This window comes from Chiroxiphia lanceolata, chromosome 31, assembly GCF_009829145.1.
Source record: "Chiroxiphia lanceolata isolate bChiLan1 chromosome 31, bChiLan1.pri, whole genome shotgun sequence".
Classification (NCBI taxonomy): Eukaryota; Metazoa; Chordata; class Aves; order Passeriformes; family Pipridae; genus Chiroxiphia; species Chiroxiphia lanceolata.
The window spans coordinates 65941-88264 of record NC_045667.1 but is presented as its reverse complement, the minus strand read 5'-3'; the positions used below and the strand labels follow the sequence as shown (position 1 = coordinate 88264).

At 48.8% G+C, this 22324-nt stretch overlaps 1 protein-coding gene and 1 non-coding gene across 2 annotated transcripts; both read left to right on the top strand.

Annotated features, from left to right (window-relative positions):
• Positions 1 to 3191: 3191 nt before the first annotated feature.
• Positions 3192 to 19983, top strand: LOC116800109 (homeobox protein NOBOX-like). The gene is given in 11 exon segments (XM_032713688.1): positions 3192 to 3399; positions 3807 to 3910; positions 4391 to 4533; positions 5328 to 5461; positions 13063 to 13152; positions 13243 to 13420; positions 13917 to 14254; positions 16269 to 16370; positions 16373 to 16539; positions 16542 to 16577; positions 19459 to 19983. Coding segments are annotated over 11 exon segments (2025 nt in total).
• A 1367-nt stretch (positions 19984 to 21350) lies between these two features.
• On the top strand, positions 21351 to 21496 carry LOC116779891. Its single transcript, XR_004354239.1, has one exon. It is a non-coding gene; the product is annotated as a 5.8S ribosomal RNA (ribosomal RNA).
• Positions 21497 to 22324: the final 828 nt, after the last annotated feature.

Below are 22324 nucleotides of genomic sequence, written 5' to 3'. Positions count from 1 at the left end.
TGGGCTGGGCAAGGACTGGGAACTGGGAGCCTTGGGGCTGCTCCTCCAGCTCCTCCTCTCACCATGTTCTCCCCCTTTCCCTTCCCAACCCCATTTCCACCCCCCATGGCACGGGGGGTTTACAGACATCCCTGCAGCTCCCAGCGGGTTTGTCCCTGTCCCCAGGAACCTGCCCTGGGCCAACCCCTGGGCTCGTCTGCACCAGTTCTGGTGGGGAATTGCCAGTGCTTGGCTTGGCAGGGCAACACCTCCCCCAAGCCCTGGCCATGCCAACATGTCCCCACCCAGCCCTTCCACCATGCCCAGCCCTTCCCACACCCATCAGAAATATGTTCTGAATGCCTTGAACCCAAAGGATCTCTGTGACTTGCACATGTATTGGCAATGTCTGATGGATAAATCCAGATCAAATCTGTTCCCTGTATTGTACATGGACACGTGAGCACCTCAAGTGAGGAGGAACATCAAATTGATTGGGAGAGATTCAAAGCCTGGAGAGACTTATATGGAGCCTGAAGGAGCTAATAACTGATGGACTTTCATGTTATTCCCCAGTTTATTACCGTGTTCAATGTACCCCCACAACCATCCCTATGTTAATCCCCTTGGTCTGTACTGTTCAGGGCTTGTCTGGACTTGCCCTCACGTTTTCCCTCCAAAAGTTGTTTACCCCCTTACTTTCCCCTGGTTTCCTGCTCATCTCTCACTGATTGGCTGATGGGTGCCGCAGTGCAGAATGAACTCCCATTGGCCCCCTTCCCTAGATACTCCTAAATTCCTCCCATTTTCTCTGTGTTCCCCAATCCTGTTATTCCCCTGAGATGTCAATCCCATGCTCCGCCCTAGTTATTAGACCTCCCCTTACCCGAACCTTATATAAGTCCTTGTTCCCCTCAATAAAGTGGCCATTGCACCCTGACCTTCTACCATGTCAGAACCCTTTGTGCAGTGTCGTGTCCCTATTCGCTTTCCCTTTGTGCCGTGGCACTCGAGTGAAGACATCTCCATCCCCCTGTGTCAAAAGAAACCTGTGTGTCCATAAACCACATGATCAAAGTCCAGGTGTGCTCTTCTCTGTGCCCACACCGATGCTCCCTTGGATGCACAGGTACACAGGGGCACAGTGTACCTGTGTACCTGTGCTCACAGGGCTCTGTCTGTGGAGGGTGTGCAATGATCAGGTGCTTCTGCTCCAGTGGAGAACAAACATGGATTTCTCTCCCAGACTGCACCTCTGCCTTCCACAGTCCCTCCCGGAATGGGATTGAGCTGCCTGGTGACAGCCCTGAAGATACAAAGGGGTGGCTGAAGAGACATGAAGGGACTCTTGGAGGTACACAGGGATAGAAACGGGAGATGTCTCTGGTCTGAGCTCAGCTGAGACATCCACCAGACCCTCAAAGCTTCATATTTGTACTTTCCTTCTGTCTCTTCTCTCTTACCTCTGCTTTTCTTCCCAAACTTCATTGTCTGCCAAGTGTCGTCTGTAGCCCTGGCTGGACCCAGGATGGCCTGTGCCACTGGAGTGTTAAAATACCATGTGATGTCACAATCCAGAAACCTGCCCTGTCCTGGGCTCATCCACAGTGTGGGCAGCAGGTGAGGGGGGATCCTGCCTCTCTGCTCCTCTCAGGGGAGACTTCACTTCCAGTGCTGCCTCCAGCTCTGCTGCTTCCTGTGCTGTGTTGTGCTTCTCTCCAGGAGCCAGAACAAGGATGTTTGTACCAGAAAAGTGCTGTCCTACCTCTGTGTGGCCCCTTCTCCAGCCCCATCTCATAGTGTGTCATTATCAACAATCCTTGGTTGTCTCCATGGCCATCCAGCTCTTGGTGTTTTAGATACAAACACCAGCCCCTGATCTTCTGGGCTTCTACAACCTCACTGAGTGTTCACCTCACTGCCCACTTGTGTGACCCCTACTTTGTCAGCTTGTCTATGGGAATGTTACTGCAAACATTGTCAGAAACCTCAGAAAGTCGAGATAAACAACATCCACTCCTCTCCCACATCTATGAAGTTTGTCACCTCTCTGAAGTTTGTCACCTATCTGAGAGCACCTCAGTGTAGAAGTTCTCAGATAGGTTGAGGTATGTTTTGCCCTTTGTAAATCCATGTTGACTGTTCACAATCACCTTCTTGTCCTTTGTGTGTTTGCATATGATTTCCAGGAGGAAACCTTCCAAAGCACTCTGGTCAGGTTGCCTGGTCTGCAGTTTATCTGTATCTTCCTCTTGCTCTTCCTGAAGTCGGAGGTGGCATTTGCTCTCCCACTCTTTAGGATCCCTCCCTGTCATCATGACCTTCCTAAGACAATCAAGAGTGGCCTTGCAATGTCATCAGGCAACTCCCTCAGCATTTGGAGGGACAACCTATGAACTGACCTATGTCACATTTCTTCAAGGCTCCCTAACCTGGTCCTCCTCCACCACAGGTAACACCTTCCCTTCTCCTTCCTCCTTTCAGTTTTTCATGGAGAGAATTTTGTTTTAATGTCTCCATTTCCCATCTTCCTCAAACCTTCGCAATATCCTAGGGCAGCAAGAAATAACTCTGGCACAGTATTTCAGGGAAGAGGCAGCTGTGAAAAGTGGCAGTAAGAGTCAAGGACAGTGGGAATCCACTGTCAAATCCCAGGGAAACCCAACCTTAATTCCCCATATAACCTGGCAAAAAAGCATCAGTCTTGCAGAAAAAGGACAGTTGATCTCCAGGCAGAGCCTGGCAGTCTCGGCACTACATGCACAGCAAGAGCTTTCTGGACGGGCACATTTGGTCTGGGAGGAATCTTCGTCCGTATTCACTTTTGGCCCTTGGTTGGCCGATTTAGGAACGGGGTCCTGCCCACCAACAATTGACTTTCCAACCAGGAAAAAAGCCTGACCCTCCATCTCTCCTCTGACGTTGGTGCAGCGCTGTCGGCACTACGTGCATCTGGGAGGAATCTTCGTTTGTATTCACTTTTGGCCCTCGGACGGCCGATTTAGGAACGGAATTCCTGCCCACCATCAACTTCCCTTCCAGCCAAGAAAAAAGCCCTGACCCTCCGTCTCTCTCCTGTTGTTGGTGCAGCACTCTAGGCACTACGTGCACAGCAAGAGCTTTCTGGACGGGCACCTTTGGTCTGGGAGGAATCTTCGTCCGTATTCACTTTTGAGCCTCGGACGGCTGATTTAGGAATGGGGCTACTTCCAATGAACAACTGCCCTTCCAGCCAGGAAAAAGCCCTGACCCTCTGTCTCTCCCCTGCCATTGGTGCAGCACTCTCGGCACTATGTGCACAGCAAGAGCTTCCTGGGCAGAAAAGGGAGGGGAAAGAGGAAAAGGAGAAAAAAGCCTTACTTGAGAATCCAGACATCCTACCATCGGTCAGGAAGAAGTCCCGCACCTTCTATAATGCAGGTAGATACTGGGGCACCCACTGGCAGACAGGGGTACTTGTAGTGCCAGTGGCACTGGTGTTCCTTTCCCCATGCTGAAGGCCCATGGTGGTGCTGAGCTGCCCTAACTGGTGCTGCACTGCATTCCACACCATCAGATGTGTGAGGATCTTCAAATAGGGAAGATCTTCAAATAAAGTGTCTTATGTTTGAAGCATCTCTAGCAGTTCTCTTTGTTTCTACTGTAAAAGAAGAGTTTTGTTTATTTTTGTGGTTTACTTTAAAAAAAAATCTTTTATGTTTTTCATGTGTTTCTAAATATAGTAAAAATGTTCTCGTTTTTTTCTGCTTCCCTCTTCTGGTTTTTTTTCTTGTTTATCACATGCTCCCCATCTCCCACTATCTTTTTGAACAATGCATGGTTTCTAGAGCAGCTAGAAGAGTTGGAGGTGTTCCATGAAGACCACTATCCCAACACTGAGAAGAGGATGGAGTTTGCAGCTGCGTTTGGTGTGATGCCAGAGCGAATCCTGGTAACGCCTGCGTGAGGGACAGTGGGTTCTGTGCAGAAAAGGGATGGACAGGGTCTGGGACAGAGAGGAGGTGATGACTACACCTGCCACTGGTGACAAGGAAGAGAGCTCACAGGGATGGACACTGCTCAACCCTACCCAAAATGGCCATGGGTTGCATATCTTCCCATTTCCTAAGGTGAATCATATAATGGCTAGATAAATGAGGCTAAGGAGACCAGAGTTAATCTCTTTTGTCTTGAAAATCATGGGCAGCAAAGGAAATTGATGTTTGGGGGTGTCTTTCTGCTATTATTTTTCTGTTTGCAATGAACTGTGCAGGTTCTTGGGAAGAAAGGTTTCTTGAGGTTCCTTTCTGTCAAAGAAAGGGTTTTGGGCTCACCTGGTGATGTGTGGAAGCAGTCACTGCTGATTTGTTGCCAGCGTCCCCACGTGTAGATGTTTTCCTTCCTGAATGCATCCTTTCTTTCCATTTATCAGATCTGGTTTCAGAATCGCGGGGCAAAGTGGCGGAAATCGGAGAAGTTGAATGCGAAAGGCAACAGAAAACATCCAACGTCGTCACCTCTGTCACATGATTATGGATGGGGGACCTACTCTGTTTTCTCATCTTTCCACAACAGGTACCTAATGAATTAAATGTTTTCCTTTGCCATTCCCCCTTTACATTTAAACTATGGAGAGCTGACAATCGAATTGGACCTCGGTAGCTCATCAGATTTCTTGGCAAATTGTAGTAGACCCTCTTAAAAGAGAATTTGAAATAAATCTGTTGAGATTGCTGTGGCTAAAGTCATGTGGAGAACAAGGGATGAGATAGAAAGGTCTATGGATCACCCCTTCATTTTATGTTTTTGTGAACGGTCAGGAGCCCATTGCATTTCCCACCATTGCTTTCCATTTCCATGGATTTTCACTTGGTGATGGAAGTGCTGCTTGCTTAGATCAGTCTTACAACGTCATGGGCTTCTTTGAACAAATATAAGGTAGCACCTTTCATAGGTGAGCAGGGGATATTTACTGGGGGGGGGGAAGGGAGTATGTGAGAGGATAGATAGTCTTTCAAGGGGTAGTGAGTGAATGTGTGAGGGAAGAAATTAGTTTCCACAGGGATATATTTGTGGCAATCTGGAGTGAGAAAACAGAATGCAAAGAGGAAAAATTAAGTTAAAGATTGGAGACCACCTGACATTTCATTGCATTGTCCCTGCTGCCTGTCCTACACTGGGGACTTGAGGCTGCTTCCCCAAATACTGTCAAGACAGCATTCCTTGCACACCTAAATCAGCCACTGCTTTCTTTTTCCACCAGCTAGTGATGTAGGATCTGCCCATTGTAGGGTAGAAGAGTATGTATTTGGTCATAATGCCCTGCCTTGTCTTCTGGTTCATCCTCACACCCTTTTTGCTGCCTCCAGGGCACCTCCTCTGCCTGTGCCTCTGTTGCCTGATGTTGCTCGTGACCAATCTGCCGTGCTGGGAGGAAAAGTTGCAGTTGGGAACTGCTCCAGCATGCTCAGAGCACAGCTTGCATCACTCTCCTCTGCCTCAGGTGAGACCCCGACCAGCATGAGCGTTTTCCATAACTACAGCATTGGCAGGTGGAGCTAGGATGTTCCCAAACACTTTAGGGAAGGTCATGTGAATGCCCCACGCCATCAGTGCAAAATGTGACACCAGGTCACTGGACAGGCTGAGAAAGTTGGGATTGATCAGCCTGGAGAAGAGAAGGTTGTGTGGAGACCTCACAGCACCTTCCAGTATCTGAAGGGGCTGCAGAGAAGCTGGCGAGGGACTCTTCATCAGTGACAGGACGAAGGAGAATGGCTTCACACTGAAAGAGGGAAAATTTAGGTTAGATATGCAGAAGAAATTCTTCCCTGTGAGGGTGGCGAGACCCTGGCACAGGTTGCCCAGAGAAGCTGTGGTTGCCTCATCCCTGGAAGTGTTCAAGGCCAGGTTGGATGGAGGTTGGAGTAACCTGGGATAGTGGAAGGTGTCCCTACCCATGGCAGGGGGTTGGAACTGGATGGTCTTTAAGGTCCCTTCCAACCCAAACTTTTCTATGATTGGAGGTATAGCAGCTCTCTGCTAATTGAGTCTGTACCAGCTATGTACCAGCACGGTGGTGCTTCTGTGCTGATGACGGAGCCAAATTTGCAGTCCTTGTTCATGTCCTAGCCCAAGCCAAGGAATTCTGGATATGACTTCATAAGGATAAGTGATAGGGGCATTCTTCCATAATAGCTGTTTGACACTGGTCCTGCTGCTCTAAATGATGATGAAAGTATTATTCTGGTTATGATGTTCTTCATGGCAGATATACACATCCCATACTCTGGTTTAGATGGAAACATTCTAGCTACAACCAGAGTCAGGTGAGGTGTGTGAGGAAGGTGCACTGTACAAACTGTTGGTGTTGTAGAGGCTCCCTCAGGTACTCCATACCTTTAAATGTCCAAGAGGGTTCCTTGGCTTCCCCAGAGGCAGTGCAAGTTTCCATTTTGTGCAAGACCTCGAGGGAGGGAGACTAGTTGAGTTCCAGAGCTGACGCTGAATTTACTCTCAGTTGCAGTGGAGCTGGAGGTCAGTGGGGTGTGCTGTTTGACCAGGGTTCTACCTGTGCTGTGCTTAAAGGTTAATGGCCACTAAAGACTGTTCAATTGTTTATTCCTGTGTGGAGCACCAGAGCATTCCCTGGAGTCAGGAATGCTCCCTAAAGCATTTCCTATGTATGTTTACATTTCCAAGTTGGCACAATTTAAAAAGATTTCCAAAGTGATGAGGACTTTATCACTTCCTTGGGAGGGATATCCCAAGCAATATATGTGCTGACATATGATACTACTGTGTGCATTTTTCTACTTCCCAGTGTAATTCATTCATTGGAATTTCTGCTCCCTCATTTTATTCTAAATGTGCCAGTATTTAGTTATCAGTATTAAGTCCAGTTCTTGCAACTCATTTTCTAATAATGACTCAATTTTTTTTTAATAGTGCTGATACCTTAAAAGTACTTTGGCACTGTAGAAAGCACCTGTAGGATTGTATCAGTAAGCTTAGAATGCTAATAAATACTTATGTGTGCTAAAAGTACGTAATTGAGATACCTAATTTAGTATTTCTGTCATTTAAATTTACCTGTCATCCTCTCAAGGCAAGGGCTACTTTAGTCAATCCTATGACCTATTTAATCAATAGGACTGTAATTCAGTTAGTTCTGGTTTTTCCACTCCTTACAGCAGGGTAAATATGGTCAAAGTGTTTGAATAATTCACTGCTTCCCAGAGTGCTGAAGCAGTGTTGTCTGTTGAGCCCTGTATTTAATTAGAATTAGATAAAGACTAAGGTTTTGCAAAATAATTCATTTAAAGGAAACAAACCAATTATCCTCTATGATTGGATTTCTATGCTGTAGGAACCTTCCTAAAATACATCTGCAGATGTGCTATTTAGTCAAGAGAGAATATAATAGAATCATAGAATGGTTTGGGTTGGAAGGGACCTTAAAGATCATCCAGTTCCAACCCCCTGCCATGGGCAGGGACACCTTCCACTACACCAGGTTGCTCAGAGCCCCATCCAACCTGGCCTTGGACACTTCCAGGGATCCAGGGGCAGCCACAGCTTCTCTGGGCAACCTGTGCCAGGGCCTCCCCACCCTCACAGCAAAGAATTTCTTCCTGATATCTACTCTAAACTTTTAGTTTTAATCCATTTCCTCTGTTAGAGAAATAGAAGTTTCATTCAGGGATGTGATCTTGTCCTCTGTTTTCAATGAGCCATTTTTTTCTGGGGAATCTGCACACTGGGATGCAATTCTCCATGTGGAAAAGACAAGTAATCCTCCTGATAGGAGAGAAAGGTCCCATCTGAATTCTTGGTGCAGTGTGTAAGGAAGAAAAGGGGCAACTGAATGTCCCTGAGGGTGAAATGGGTATGTGGAAAATGAGTGATAAAGAGAGCTGGGTTTTTACTGCTGGAATCCTTTCAGCTTGCTGCTGACTGCCTCCTATTGCATTTGCTGTGTGTGCATCCAGCTTTTAGGAAACACAGGCTTCCTCTGCTTGTCTGAAATCCGTGTGTCTTCAGTGATAGGGATGTGTGAAAACAAGACTTTACTTTGTTCCACTAGATCTGTGTGAGGGAACAAGCCTCCCCTTGTTCTCTTTAAATCAGGCTGGGCAAGAAGTAATGAAATCTATTTGTGTCAGCTAAGGCTGGTAAATACTTTCCAGATACAGATCTGTTTGAGGGGATTAAAAAAAGTACCTTTTCTAAGTCACTGTTCAGAAAAGAGTCTTGCTTTGGTAGTGCACATGAACTGTGAGGTTTGGTGAGTGGTTTTGGACCCGGTTGCCTGAGGGAAGGGAGGAATAAGGTCTGTGTAAAGAGCCACATTCTGCTCTCTTTATTTATGAAAACCACCCTGCCCTCCAAATTTGTTCAACTCTAATCAGATGGAAGTTAGAAGTCCTAAAAATTACATTCCTACAAGTCATGGGAGAACTGGTGCCTGGGCAGAGTAGAGACCTAAGTTGGTGCATTCTTTGAGGGAGAAGACTGATATTTGGTGTAGAGAGTCCTCATAGAAGAGCGATATGCAGGGCACAGTGGCATTGAAAGCTGCAGTTGCAGTTTTGCCTTAACTAGATGCAGGGTAACAGAGCTATGGGGAATAAAACAATAAAATTTGCTTTTTGTTTGTTTGCTTGTTATCTAGCATTGCATAGGCAGACTTTTCTCTTTAAGAAAGCAAAAACTGAAACAGGGAAAATGAAAGACAATGTGACCTGAATTCATTCATTAAAAAAACTTGCCAAGAAATAGAGCCATCCAGGGTCCACCTGTTAGCTTTATTAGAATATCTCAGAACATGAAGGAGGCAAAACTTGAATAGGATAAAATCCAAACTAGCTGAAGAAAAATAAAAGAGGAAACAAATTAGAAAAAAAAAGTTATCAGTTTACAAGGCAAAACCAATTGCTTAGTAATGTTAGATTTCAGCAAAATAATTTGTGACCTGTGCATTGTGGTGCAGTTATACCTATATATTTTGGCCTGCTGGAGTGGCTGTTCAGGTGCTTTCCTTGGTACCAGTGTATTTAACCACTTTCAGCAGGACAAGAAAATGATGAGGACAGTATAATCTGTTATCTTAGACCTTTGGAGGGTGTTCAGTGCTGCCTTTTCCACTGTTTTTCTTTGCTTTGGCCAGTACTTCTGACTGTTGATTTGTGGGTTCTTTTTTTTTCTAACCACCGTTTTTTCCAGTTTGCCAAACAAACTGATTAAAAATGTCAGCACGTTGTATTTAAGATGTATCTCACCTTGATGGCAGTTATGGCTTCTGATTTGGGTATTGGGCACACCGCTTGCTATGAGAGCCTTTTGCGCCTCAAAACTTCCATTTGGAGCTTGCTTTGGTCTTAGAATTGTTTTTTACTACTTTTGCTGGACAGCATGCTTGAGATTAATAGATGTTTTTGACACTGGCAGTTCTTTAAAGTTTTTCTTGTTTTCTTGAGATTCCTTACTGATATAAATATATCTGTGATTCATTGACTTAAAGCATTGGCTTATGATTTTTTTTGAGTTAACCCTTTAGAAAGAAAAGTTCCTCTGGTTTGTGGGAGGAGATTTTTCTGCCCCACTGGTGATTTTGCAGGAAATCCTTTGTTTCATGTGGCTGTATTGTGAGGACACCTGTCAGGAGCCCAATCTGTGCAGATAACTATCAGAGGTGGAATGGTTGTGGAAGTCTTGAGAGCAATTGGATGAAGCTGGATATGATCTGTCAGAGAAGAGTGAATAAATGACAAGCTCTAATGATTTTGTGGGAAATATCCCTCTCTTTAAATTTAGAAAGACGGCATAAACTTAGGGAACAAAGAAACAAGGAAGAATTTATTCAACGCGTTGGGTCTTTCTTGCACCAAGTTTCCAGGGAAAAAGACACCTTCGGTTTAAATTCCATACATTTTATAGTTTCGCAAAATCCCACCCTTTTCAGATAAGTTTTAATGTATTCATCTTTATCTAAAAAGGTTTCTTTTCTCTGAAAAGGGGCTTTCCCTTTTTCCCAGTTGGCTGAAAGCTATTCCCTGTCAAAGGTGATGGATCTTCCTTTGTTCTTAGCCCAAAGAGAAAAGGAACCTCGTGTACAAAATGGCCCTAAAAGATTGAATTTTTAAGGATTTTCTCATTTCCCTTATCCCACCGAAAGAGACCCTGATACCCAAGTTCAGCTCTTGGATATCTTACAGCTTCACGGTATGTCTATTTATAAAAAACCCATGTTTTTATTTCTCAGAATTTCACTCACAGGATTCTGGCTTTTGAACAAATTACTTTAAAGCTGATGATGTGTAGCTGACATGGCAAGCAGGAATCATATCTTTTGAACAAGTGGTAGGTTCTGGCCTACTGAAAATCCAGAAGAGGATCAGACTGACAGGCTTCTCAAAGCAATGCATTTAGAAACTGAATTGGTTCATTGACCATCACTCCAATTAAATGAAGAGGCCATTGCTCCTAAGTTTGATTAATATTTTTTTTTCTACTTTCAAGATGTCATTTGCACGAAAGGCTGTAATTACTCAGCATTAAAAGAAACTGTTCGTGACATCAGTGTGTGACACAGGCTTGTGAAACCAGACCCTGCTGTAAGTTCATGGATACATCTCTAGGACAAGCCTCAGTGTCCTTCATGACTCGTGAAAGACAGACATCCCAGTCATGCCGACAGAAAAACACACATCCGTTTCTGTCACTTTAAGACGCTGTCCCACTCATTGGAAGCTGTTTGCACTAAAGAATGGATCTCTGAACTCTGCCAGGATGTTGAGGAAGCAGCTATAGTAGGGGTAAGGCAGGTGTGTAGGTGGAGACTTAGAATAGACATTCTTGAGTTAAGGCACATGTCTTAACCAGGGCTGGTTCAGAGATCTGAAGCTGCAAATTATTAAATTGCTCTCCAAAAATTCCCAAGGCTGTCTCATGGACTGAAAATCCAGAAATAATGGAAGTGATAAACAAAAATCCTGCTGTTACATTCCCATGTTCACTGGAAAGCCTTCTGAGGTTATTTATCTCTATATCAGTGTCAGGAAAAGCAACAGAATAGTAAAATGTAGGTATTATCTCAAGCCAGTGATCAGAATTCTCCATCAAACAATTCTGGAATCTTCTGTAAATATGCCAGATTTAGCAGATACTGCTTCTCCGGGAGTTGTTTATTCCCACTGCATTTGTGACTTTATTCAGAAGGTACAATTTCAGCATCTGTCTTTGAAAGGACTGAGAAGCAGAGGAGTCTTGAGAAAAGGCTAAACCAGCTCTTTGGAGGCCATGGGTGTCCCTTCACAATCTCTTTGCCTGGGGGTCCTATTGCCATGACCCACAAAGATTTCAAAAAACAACTTAATTTTTAGTAGATGTGAAAGTGGGATTAGAAGTGACTTCCTGGGCTGCTTGTATTCATCCTGAGGAAGACTGGAATCTGCAGAACAGCTCACCCTAATGTCATTATTGAACTGAAGCTTTACCTGGATGTAGACTGGTTTTCAGGTAGGTATGTTTCATAATGTTTGTGTAAACATTCTGGGACACGATGGTTAGGAGAACCTGTGCAAATGAAGGTTTTAAAAAAAAAGTCGGGAGAGATCTTCGGTATCATTTCTGGCTAAGCCATTTTGATTTTGAGGACACTAAATATTGGCTTCCTTGTGCTTTGTTGTGTGGGAGTAGATCTGTGCTATGTCAAACACCGGGAGTGGGACAGGTATATCAGAGATGCTGCCCGACATGGATAAATAGTATGTTCAAACAGAAAAGATAAACTGCTGAGAATTGCACGGGCATGTGAATGTTTGAGAGATGACATCCTAGCTCTTGCTCCGGTTTTCTAAAAGAGCCCAAAATCAAGGTTATTGAAACTTGAAAAGTTTTCATTGAAACATCATGATTCCCTCTCTCCTTGGTTGCAGAGAGTTGGAAAAAACTGCATGTGGGAAGATGCAATAAGAGAGACAGAAATGCACAGTGTGATGGGGAATCTGAGAAACAGTGCTATGAGGTGCTGAAGTGGAATCTCCTCATCAGCTCTCTGGGCTTGCATTCCAGAATTCTCCGAAGGTTGCTAATGCTTGCTGTGGCATCTTTAGGTTTTATGCTTGAGGCCTTTCATTTGTACTTGGTGGAGTGCATTTGATGTTAAAGGGTGAAGTACAACTGTAAACTCTCCCTAAAGCTTTCCTATGAGTGGGAGTAGACCAGCTTTACCTGAACAGTTGGCTGGTTCAGCCCAGCTAGACTCGAAAAATCATTTAAACTTGTGAAGAGAGAAATCATTTGCTAATTGCCATAATGAAAGAAAATCTTGTTCTCTTGCCCCATGTGCAAGCTCCTTGAACTTCTGTGTATAGTTGTTACTCTGGATCACCAGCGTATGTGACTCTGACCTTTAATGTCCTCTATTGTCCTGTTTCCACAGAGGCTCTTCTGTAAGAAACTCTTCCTCTCTCATTTTCCAGCAGTGACTGAGGAGAGAGGTCGCCAAAGAAGATTCTAGGAACCAAAAGGTGTTGGTTTCTTTTTCTGTGTCCCAGCTTCTTTTTCCAGAAGATCATCAGCTGACATCTCTGCTCTTTTAATTTTTGTTTCTGGCATGACTCATCTGAGTGAAAACATGGTCAAAACAATGACTGAGGATGTGGATGTGTACGTGCACGTTTTTATTTCTTTCAAGCCACAGTTAAATTTTTCAAAAGAGTAATCTTTTGAGCTGAGTGCAGCACACTCCTCCCAGAGGACAGTAGTGATGGAAGATGACTGGGGGATAATTCCTGGCTTTTTTCCAGGAAGTACTTTGCTTCACTTGGCTGCCTTCTTGAGATCTGAATAAATATAATATGCAGAGGCTGAAATCATGAAGGTAATTTTATGTAGCCAATAAACACCATCCTGTGCTCCAGAGAGCTTGCTAGTACTTCCTTGTGCTTCCCTACAACAATGCCGGTACTTGCTCACTTTTATTCCCACCAGTTAATGTCTGGCTTCTTGCTTTTCTGTTCTGCTCCTCCTTCCCTCTGCTTGCTCCTGTTCATTCCTGCTATGACAGCCCGGTGTGACAGTCTCTCTTTTCATTCACAGCCTCCTCGGTGGCAGGAACGGTGGCATCTTGTGAAGAAGTTCAGGCGAAGATGTCGCTACAGCTCAGCTTCAACTCCAGCAGAGTGGACAGCTTCAACTCCAGCAGAGTGGACAGCTTCAACTCCAGCAGAGTGGAGTGCTTCAACTCCAGCAGAGTGGAGTGCTTCAACTCCAGCAGAGTGGAGTGCTTCCCAAGCCTTCCCAGCCCTCCTCCCATCCTCAGGGCTACCAACCTGTCCTTCAACCCCCACAGCCCTGCTGTTTCCATGGTGCTGGACACTCCCAACAGTGAATGCTGGTTGTCCAGTCAGGAAAATGGCTCCAGGGAGGCCTTCACTTACAACATCCAGAATCAAGGGTAGGAACAGATGAGAAGGGAAATGAAAAAAGCAAAGCCTGGGAGGAGCCTTGCGAGAGTGAATGTGGGACATGGGACAAGGAATTAGGTGGGAGCATAAGTGAAAAGTGAGGTGCAGGAGTGACAGTATCTTTTAAATGAAGCATGAAAAGCTGCATGATGTGCATAGTGGGACAGGGCACCTGCTGTGAGACAAGTGATACCTCTGGTCAGAATGCTTCCAGAATTGCATACTTGTCAAGCAAAAGAGAGGATGTTTCAAACTTCGGGGTGTGCTTTGGAGAGTGGGAAGATAATCCCCACTAATGCCCATTGGTGAAGAATCCTGCTGTGAAACCACTTGGCTCAAGTGGTTTCTGTTGCCCTTGTCCTGGCATCTGGGAGGAGGGGTTGGAGTCAGATCAGGGTTGGCAATAACACAGTTGTTTACTGTATGGGTTGCTGTAGCTGTTGACCCTACTTTAATCTCTGGATTGCCTCTCCTTGCTCTCTGCAGCTTTAGTCCACCACCCTCCTGCCGTTACCCTGAGCAGCTGGAGACTGCAGGGAACCTGGAGTCCATGTACTGCCAGTACAGCAGCCAGGGGAAAATTTACCAGCTGTCCCAATATTCCCAGCAGCACCAGCTCTCCCAGTTCTGCCAACTGCCAGATCACCTGGCCACCAATTTGCTCTCCAGTGACCACCTCCCTCCTCCAACACCCCCTGAGTCCCATTCAGCTTTCCTGGCCTTACCTGGTAACACTGGAGCAGTAACCTATGGAGCCACACAAGGCTATGGACAAAACCACGTGGGGGGATAGCTCATGCCGCAGAAGTCAAGTGGAAACTCAGGTAAATTTCTGAAATATTTTGTCATCCTGCATCTCTGGAGTAACTAAACCATACCCTGAAACACTCAGGATGATCAGTGATTTTACTGGTGGCTGTGACAGAAAGCAGAAACGTGCACATGCATGCACAGATATAGAGAGAGATATATATATGGGCCCATCTTTTTTTCTAATTTCCTTGTATGTTTGTTTTTTTTTTTAAAGTGCTGAGTGACCCATTCATTTGAATCAAAAGTTACTACACAGGTTGCACATGTCAGAAAGAGTATTAAATGTGAATGTGTCAGGTAGTGCAGTGGTTTTTCTCTGGACTGGAGAACTAACTTTTGCAGGAGTGTACTGTTGTGCAAGTGAACATGCCTTTGGTATATGTGGGTGGGAATCAAGGGTGCAAAATGGAAAAGGTGCCACAGCAAGTGGAATAGTTGGAGGTAGAAAGAAAAACAGACTTCTCACTCTGTTGGGCTTCTGCAGAAACCAGTTTGAAGTTTCATATCTTGGGGTAGTGCAAAAGAAGAGAGAGACAGAAGCCAGCAGAGTATGCATATAGAGTCTTTCTTTTTCTTCCTCTGGTTTGAATTTGCAACAGATTAAGGCAGTTCTGCATAATTGTCTGAAAAGTAACTAGGTGAAACTGGCACTGTTGGTCTCCTTGTTTTGTGTCCAGGCTTTGTATTTTGAAGTTATTCAAGCCCGAGTATAATCGAATGATAAACCATTGCAGTTAGTTTATTTGGACTGTGAGGTTTGTTGAATTAAGCTCACAGTCCAAAAACTACATGTCTTGTCTTATCACATAAGAGAATAGTTTCAGACCACAGATGCTGCTGCCGGTTTTGTACCAGTCTTGTGGACCTTGTTAGGGAGGGAAGTCTGACTCACAGCAGGCTGCAAACTGGCTCTTGTTCCCATTATTCCTGCTGACATTGTCCAGGCCAGGTTGGCAGCACCTGTGCTATCTACCGCACTTGGCCTGTCTCCCCTCTCTGGTTTCAAGGCATAATTGTTCTTTTCAGTCTGAAGTGCCAGAAATAATGAGAGGGTTGTGCCCCAGAGCACCAAATTAGCATTTTTATAGCGTGATGCCAAAGTGTGTGTTGCATTCTTTGAGGCACATTGTGTGAGCATAAGGGGTGTGTAAAGGTGCAGGCTGATAAAGTTGAAAGATTGTTGAAGGAACAGAGGCAGAGTTGATATTCTCTTACTCTGTCCAGAGCACAATCAGCAGTGCGTGGCTGTTCTGTTCAAGGAAGGGATCCTACAACTGTTATGACCAAGTTCACAGAATCATGGAATGGTTTGGGTAGGAAGGGACCTTAAGGATCATCCAGTTCCAACCCCCTGCCATGGGCAGGAACACTTTCCACTATCCCAGGTTGCTCAGAGCCCCATCCAACCTGGCCTTGGACACTTCCAGGGATCCAGGGGCAGCCATAGCTTCTCTGGGCAACCTGCCTCACTACTATCACAGGGAAGAATTTCTTCCTAAAAAGGTTCCAGGTTCCCAAAGTGCAGTGGGCAGGGAACCAGTCTGTCAGTGCAGACACACCTGTGAGTCTTACTTCACCGAGTAAGCAAGTGAACAGTTTAGTTGGATTATAGCTATTACTTAACAATACATTTCTGCTTCCAGCTTCTATAAATGAAAGTGAAGATTAAACATTCAGGTTATGCTTGACAGAGTTGGAACCTCTTGGAAAATAGGAGTGGAGAAAAAAAATTGGGGAGTGGGTGTCTCTAATATCGTTACATACTCTCAGGATCAGTGCTGAGTGACATCATGATTTCTTTTTACATTATAACAATGCTATGAACTTCCAAGATTTTTCCTCCTAAGAACTACCTTTTGGATAAAAACACTGCAGTGTAAACAGCAAAGTGATCCTTTATCTATATGTGGTGTCTGCTCTACTGCAGTGACCACCAGAGCATGGGTGCAACGCTGTTTGCACTGAGCACAGACATGCTGCTGTTATTTTCATTATTCTGTCTTTCCTTTGTTGCTTTTCCCTCAGCGGACATCACTGCCTATCAGGCTGTCCCCTGGAGTGATTTCTACATGCAGGGAGCTCAATTCTCAAATCAGCTGCACTCCCAAATGCCATTTTTTAGCACAGCAGAAGACAGAACTTCACAGAGCCATCTCTTCTTCAAGTGCCCAATGGAACAGCACTGGGATCCATGTCACAGGCTGGAAAGCAAAAGGGAGTCACACCAGACCAGAGTTCAAACCAGAGCCACCAAACAGAGCCAGAGTTGGCATGGCCATGGCTCACTGAAAGAGAGATGATGTAGAGTGTTGTAACAAGAAAGGAGACACCACTGTTGGTAACTGAAAGGCCAGCTGATTCTTTTTTTGGGGGGAAAAGGAAAGAGTTCCAAGACTCTTGGAGTAGCTCCTCTGAATGCAGGATCAAAACTGTGGCATGAATGGGAATGGAACTTCCTTTTTTCTGGTCTGCCATCCAAGGCTGGTCCCGTTATCCTGTACCTGGTTCTTAGATTCATCTGTTCATAGAAACGGGGACTTAGAAGTCAGTAAAATAGATGCCAAAGTTCTGTCCTCTCTCAGACAACATCTGTTGTGAGCTGAATGGCTGCACAGGACTGACAATTTCTAAGATTTCCAGAGGTATAAACACCTCTCTTCAAGGCAGAACTTCTTCAGCACGAGAGGGGAAAAGGGAAGAGAAGAGAGAGCTTTCTGTCTGGATTTCCATTTCCAGGTTTGTTTTTTTTTTTTGGAAACAAGATTATCCTACTTTCGAATGGTTGAAAGGTGTCATATGCCTTAAATATTCTTTGGATGTGTATGGGGGTATATGTGTGTCTAATTTTGAAATATGAGACATTTGAAAAATCCAAAGTATTTTGTGTCATGTTGTTATGACTCACCCCAGAAAAAGGGGAGTGGGGGTGTATTAGGGAGGGGTTCGAACATACTGAAATCTTGAAACCATGACACTGTTGCAAACTCAACAAAACTGATATTTATTACCAAGAGGTGGCCAACAAAACAAACCAACCCAAAAGGGAGGAAGGAGGAGAGAAATAAGCCCCCAGCACGACCTCCCCAGTTACCCAGCTGTTGCCCATAAAGTTATCTTACCAACCTAGCATGCCTATAATTACCCATAGCAGAAGCTGCATCCTTGGAGAGTCAGTAAGTTCACAAACTGGCAGGCATCCCCACCAAAGGCAACGTTGTCCTTGATGTGAAGCTAGCTCCCTCCAAGAAAGTACTGTCTGCTTTTATACAATTAACTGAGTGGCCTCAACCTGTGCAGGCGTGGTCATCACTGCCCAGCCAGAGGCCCTCAGTCCCACCCCCTTGGTTATGTAAGTGCATCTCTTCTGTGCACGCGTGGCTTTCCCTGCACCCGCGTACTGCACTCGGGGGAGTCTTTTCCAAATGAGTCTGGGGGCGTCCTTCATCTTTATAGTCTTCACTTTCTCCTTCAAGTGACCTTGGAGGACGATTAACCAATCATAGAACACCAATTAAATATAGTTTATACCAAAACTCCCTTCAGGGACAAAGTTCCCGTTTTATCAGTGCTTGTTTTCTCATAACTTGGCAGGGAAAGAACAAAACTTTCACAGGTGGCTGGGCCAAACACAGACCAAAAGCATCAGCGTAATTAACCCTTGATACATCCCACCGTGTGGTCTGTAGTTGGACCATGACACTGGTGAACAACTCGAACAGTGTATTGATGAAGTGTCATCTCCAAAAATGTAAAACAACATAACAACTGAGTAACAGCAAAAGTACAGACAATAATATAATCATGTCCATCCTCAGTGATGAGATCCAAGTGGGTTACAGTGGTCATTTACTTGGAGTCAACAGCACTTGAGATAATCTTTTCCCAGTTGGCAGACCTAGTTTTCAAGTTTGGACAGATGAACGGGTGCGTCCAATCGTATGGGCCCGGACAACGCAATGAATCTCAGGAATTTCTGCAAAGTATAAAGCCTAGTACGACAGCACTTCGCATTTCAGAAATTTTGTAATTTGGATTCATCTTTTATAGTATGAAGTGGTTGACTGCCAGTCACAAATTTATGGGCCTATTAGGAGCCATCACAGGCGATGTATATCTGGAGTTTGATGCAGCACCAGACAACATCCTGGTCTTACCAACCGCTCCTACAGAAAGCTTGCACACTCTGTACAGATTCCAGGCCTCATCGGGGGCAAACCGTCCTGACACAGTTTACCCCTGACTGCAGTCAATCCCCCTCCACTTCATGGAGTGATACTACAGGTACCTCTTGCTGCCATGCTATAAAAGAATGTTTTATTCATTTTCACGTTAACTATACCATTGAGTGTGAAACCATTTCTGCACTTAACTAGAATGTTACCAGTTCATCACAAGAAAATTGCAGGCATGATGTGAGCCAGAGCCCATAGGGAGGTCCACAAATATCAGTCCTTCATTTGCAGTCTTGCCAACCAGCTTTTCAACATAAGACTTTTCTTCTGCGAGGCCCAGTACCTCACATATGGTTATTTCACAATCACATATATTCTTGTGCAGACTAGTAAGCCAAAAGGTTTCTGTCATATGTTGATTCCAAATAATTCTTGCCACCTGCCGTAACGCTACTGGGATGAAACACATACGAATATGAGCACTGCAAAACAATCAATGTCTGATTTAGAATCCCTAAACCACACTGATCTCCACAAACATCACTGGTGTGACATGAACAGCACAGAAACGGATCACCATTAGGCCTCAGGATGTTACAAGTTCTATAGTTTTCCATTGTCTTCTTTCGCCCCTTAGTGACACGTCTGCCCCATCCCAGGAGGCAAAACCAAGCACAATTGCAGACACCTTGCACCCAGCATCACATATTTCCTTCACATCCTGAAGCCAGGGCTTAGCTCTAGCCTTTACCTTTAACACTGCTGCCAGAACAACTTGGCAGCACACAATTCAGGAATAATATTCCAGTTCAGGTCTACCTGCCCCTAGGGTCAGCCGCGGCACTCAGGATCCAAGTCCCGTCGCCGGCAACAGGTCTGCCCCCCTCACCTAGCAACGCGGAGAGCCAACCCTCAGCGCCACACCCGCACGCGCGGGGGTGGGGACGGAACCACCTCCATTCCGCACCGCCCAGGCGCGCCCGGGGGCGCCGAGGCTCGGCCGCTTCCTGCTGTGCGGGGGGATCACCAGGTCTGACCCGTAGCGGGGAGATGTCGGAAGCAGGGCCCCTCCGCCCTGCGGCGAGGGGCCCCCTTTGCTGCCGCCCCTCAGCACCGGAGCGCCCCCGAGCCCCCCGCCCCGCATATCGGGCCCGAGACCCACGCGGAGGGAAGGCCAGGCCCGCGCCCGGCGCCGGGCGGCACGAGGCGGGAAGGCCGGCGGGCTCCGCCGCGCCGCGGCCTCGCCCCCCCGCCCCACGTACCGGGCCCGGGAGCCGCACGGAGGGAAGGACGGGCCGCCGCCGGCGTCCCGCGCGCGTGTCCCCCTTCTCTCTTTCGCCCTTAGGCCCGGCCCCCGGGACCCCGCGTCTCGGGCTTTGGACCCGCGCGGAGGGAAGCTGGGCCGAGCGCGGCGCCGGGGCCCCCTGTCAGCACCCGGCCCGCCGTCTGTCAGCGAGCGATCGGTGGACAAAAACTTGTGTCGAGGGCTGATTCGCAACAGATCGCAGCGAGGGAGCTGCTCTGCTACGTACGAAACCCTGACCCAGAATCAGGTCGTCTACGAATGATTTAGCGCCGGGTGCCCCACGATCATGCGGTACGCGACGGGGGAGAGGCGGCGCCGCGTCCGTCCGCCGCTCCGCCCCGGGCCCGCCCCGGGCGGGGCGGGCGGCCGGCTATCGCGAGCCCACCGAGGCGCCGGCGGCGCTGCGGCATCGGTACGTCTAGGCGGGATTCTGACTTAGAGGCGTTCAGTTATAAGCCCGCAGATGGTAGCCTCGTGCCAGTGGTTCCTCAGCCAAGCGCACGCACCAGGGGTCTGAACCTGCGGTTCCTCTCGTACTGAGCAGGATTACTGTTGCAACAACACATCATCAGTAAGGTAAAACTAACTGCCGGCGTCGGCAGCCCGGGCGGACGGGGCGGCGCCTGGGCGGGGAAGGTACCGCGCGCGAGGGGCCCCGGCGGCGGGTAGACCTGTTGTCGGCACGGGGACTTGGAGCTGGAGCTCCGGAGCTGGCCTTAGCGATGGGTAGACCTGTTGCCGGCGAGGGGACTTAGAGCCAGAGCGCCCGGGCTCCCCCTGCCGGGCCGCCTGCCCAGCGGCAGGTAGACCTGGTCTCCGACCTCAGCCGGTCTCCGAGCTGGGGTCTCCAACCCCTGGTCTCCGAGCCCCGTGGGTAGAGCTCTTGTCCAGGTCCGGCAGCTTCCCCGTCGCCCCGGCCGGCGTCCGCGGAGAAGTCGTGCGGTGGCAGCCGAGGTGCGTCGTCCCCCCCGGCCGAGCGCGTGCCCGCCAAGAGGGGTCGAGGGCGCCAAGCGGCGGCGGCGGTGCCGGCAGGGCCTCCGCGCCAGCGGCGGGCCGTCGTCCGGCCGGCCTCGGGCGCTGCCGACGCCGGCTCGGGTGCCGGCGCCGACCCCGTCTGGCCGGCGGTGGAGCCGTCTGCCGAGCTCGGCCCGGCGGCGCGGCGGTCCGCCGGTGAGGCGGCGGCGTTGGCGTTGCCCGCGGCCCCGAGGGTGTGTCGGGCGGGTGCAGAGAAGAGAGGAGTGGCGAGTGCGGACCGAGGGCCGCACCCCGCCCCGCGGGCGCGTCATCCCGGCTAGGAGGCGGGGCGGGAGACGGGCGGCGTGTGGTCTGGCGCGCGCGCTACCGCTCTCCGCGCGGAGGCCGGGCGCCTGGGCCGCCTCCGAAGGCGGCGCGAGGCGCGTTTCTACCCCGCGGCGCCGGTGATCACCGGAGGGGGGGATTCGGCCGCGATCGCGGGCTCCCCGCCTTGGCCGTCCTTGGGAGCCCGGCGGGGTTCCTCCCCGCCTCTCCTTCGCTCCTGTGCGTGCTCGTGCGGTCAAGTGAGATGCGACGTTCTCGCCGGACGAGGGGCCGCTCGACGCGAGCGGTCCCGGCCCCTCCGCGCGTGCGGGGCGGTGCCGAAAGTCAGACAACTCTTAGCGGTGGATCACTCGGCTTGTGCGTCGATGAAGAACGCAGCTAGCTGCGAGAATTAATGTGAATTGCAGGACACATTGATCCTTCGAACGCACTTGCGGCCCCGGGTTCCTCCCGGGGCTACGCCTGTCTGAGCGTCGCTTGACGATCAATCGCCGCCCGGGGGCGTCCCCGGCGGCGCGGCTGGGGCGCCTCGCAGGCCCGGCCGGGCGGGGGGGGCCTTCGTACCCCTAAATGCAGACTCGGGGAGCGCTCCGTAGCTCCCCGCTCTCGGAGCGAGCCGCTGGGGCGGAGCTCGTCCCGGCGCGGGCCGCCGGGCTCAGCGTCGGCGGCGACGTCGGGTCCCGGTGCGGCGGTCGGGGAGAGAGAGGCCGCGCGACAAAAAGGGCAGGGTAGCGAGGGCGGCTGTCTGCGGGTGGGTACCGCGCGGATACCGTGCCGTGCTGCCGCGCGCGCGCGAGGCGCGAGCGCCGGGGGTCACCCCCTCCTCCTTTCCCCCCCCTCGTTCGCCGCGCCCTAAGAGCGCCGCTTCTTTCTGTCCCCGGCGGTTCCGCGGCGGGCCGTCTCCGGCGACTCCTTTAGGGTCTCGTCTCCGGGCTGGGGCTCTGTCGCCGGCCGGCCGGCGGGTGCCTTTTCCCCCCCGCGCCTCCCTCCCTCCCCGAGCTCGCCTCCGTCCGTCCGTCCGTCCGTCGGTCGGTCGGGGCGCGCGGCTCGGCGGGAGAAGGGCAGTGGGGGTTTAGCCCCGCGAGCGCGGCGGCGGTGTAGCGGTCGAGCGTGCGCCCGACGGCCGGGGCGCCTTTGGGCTTGCGACCTCAGATCAGACGTGGCGACCCACTGAATTTAAGCATATTAGTCAGCGGAGGAAGAGAAACTAACGAGGATTCCCTCAGTAACGGCGAGTGAAGAGGGAAGAGCCCAGCGCCGAATCCCCGCCCCGCGGTGGGGCGCGGGACATGTGGCGTACAGAA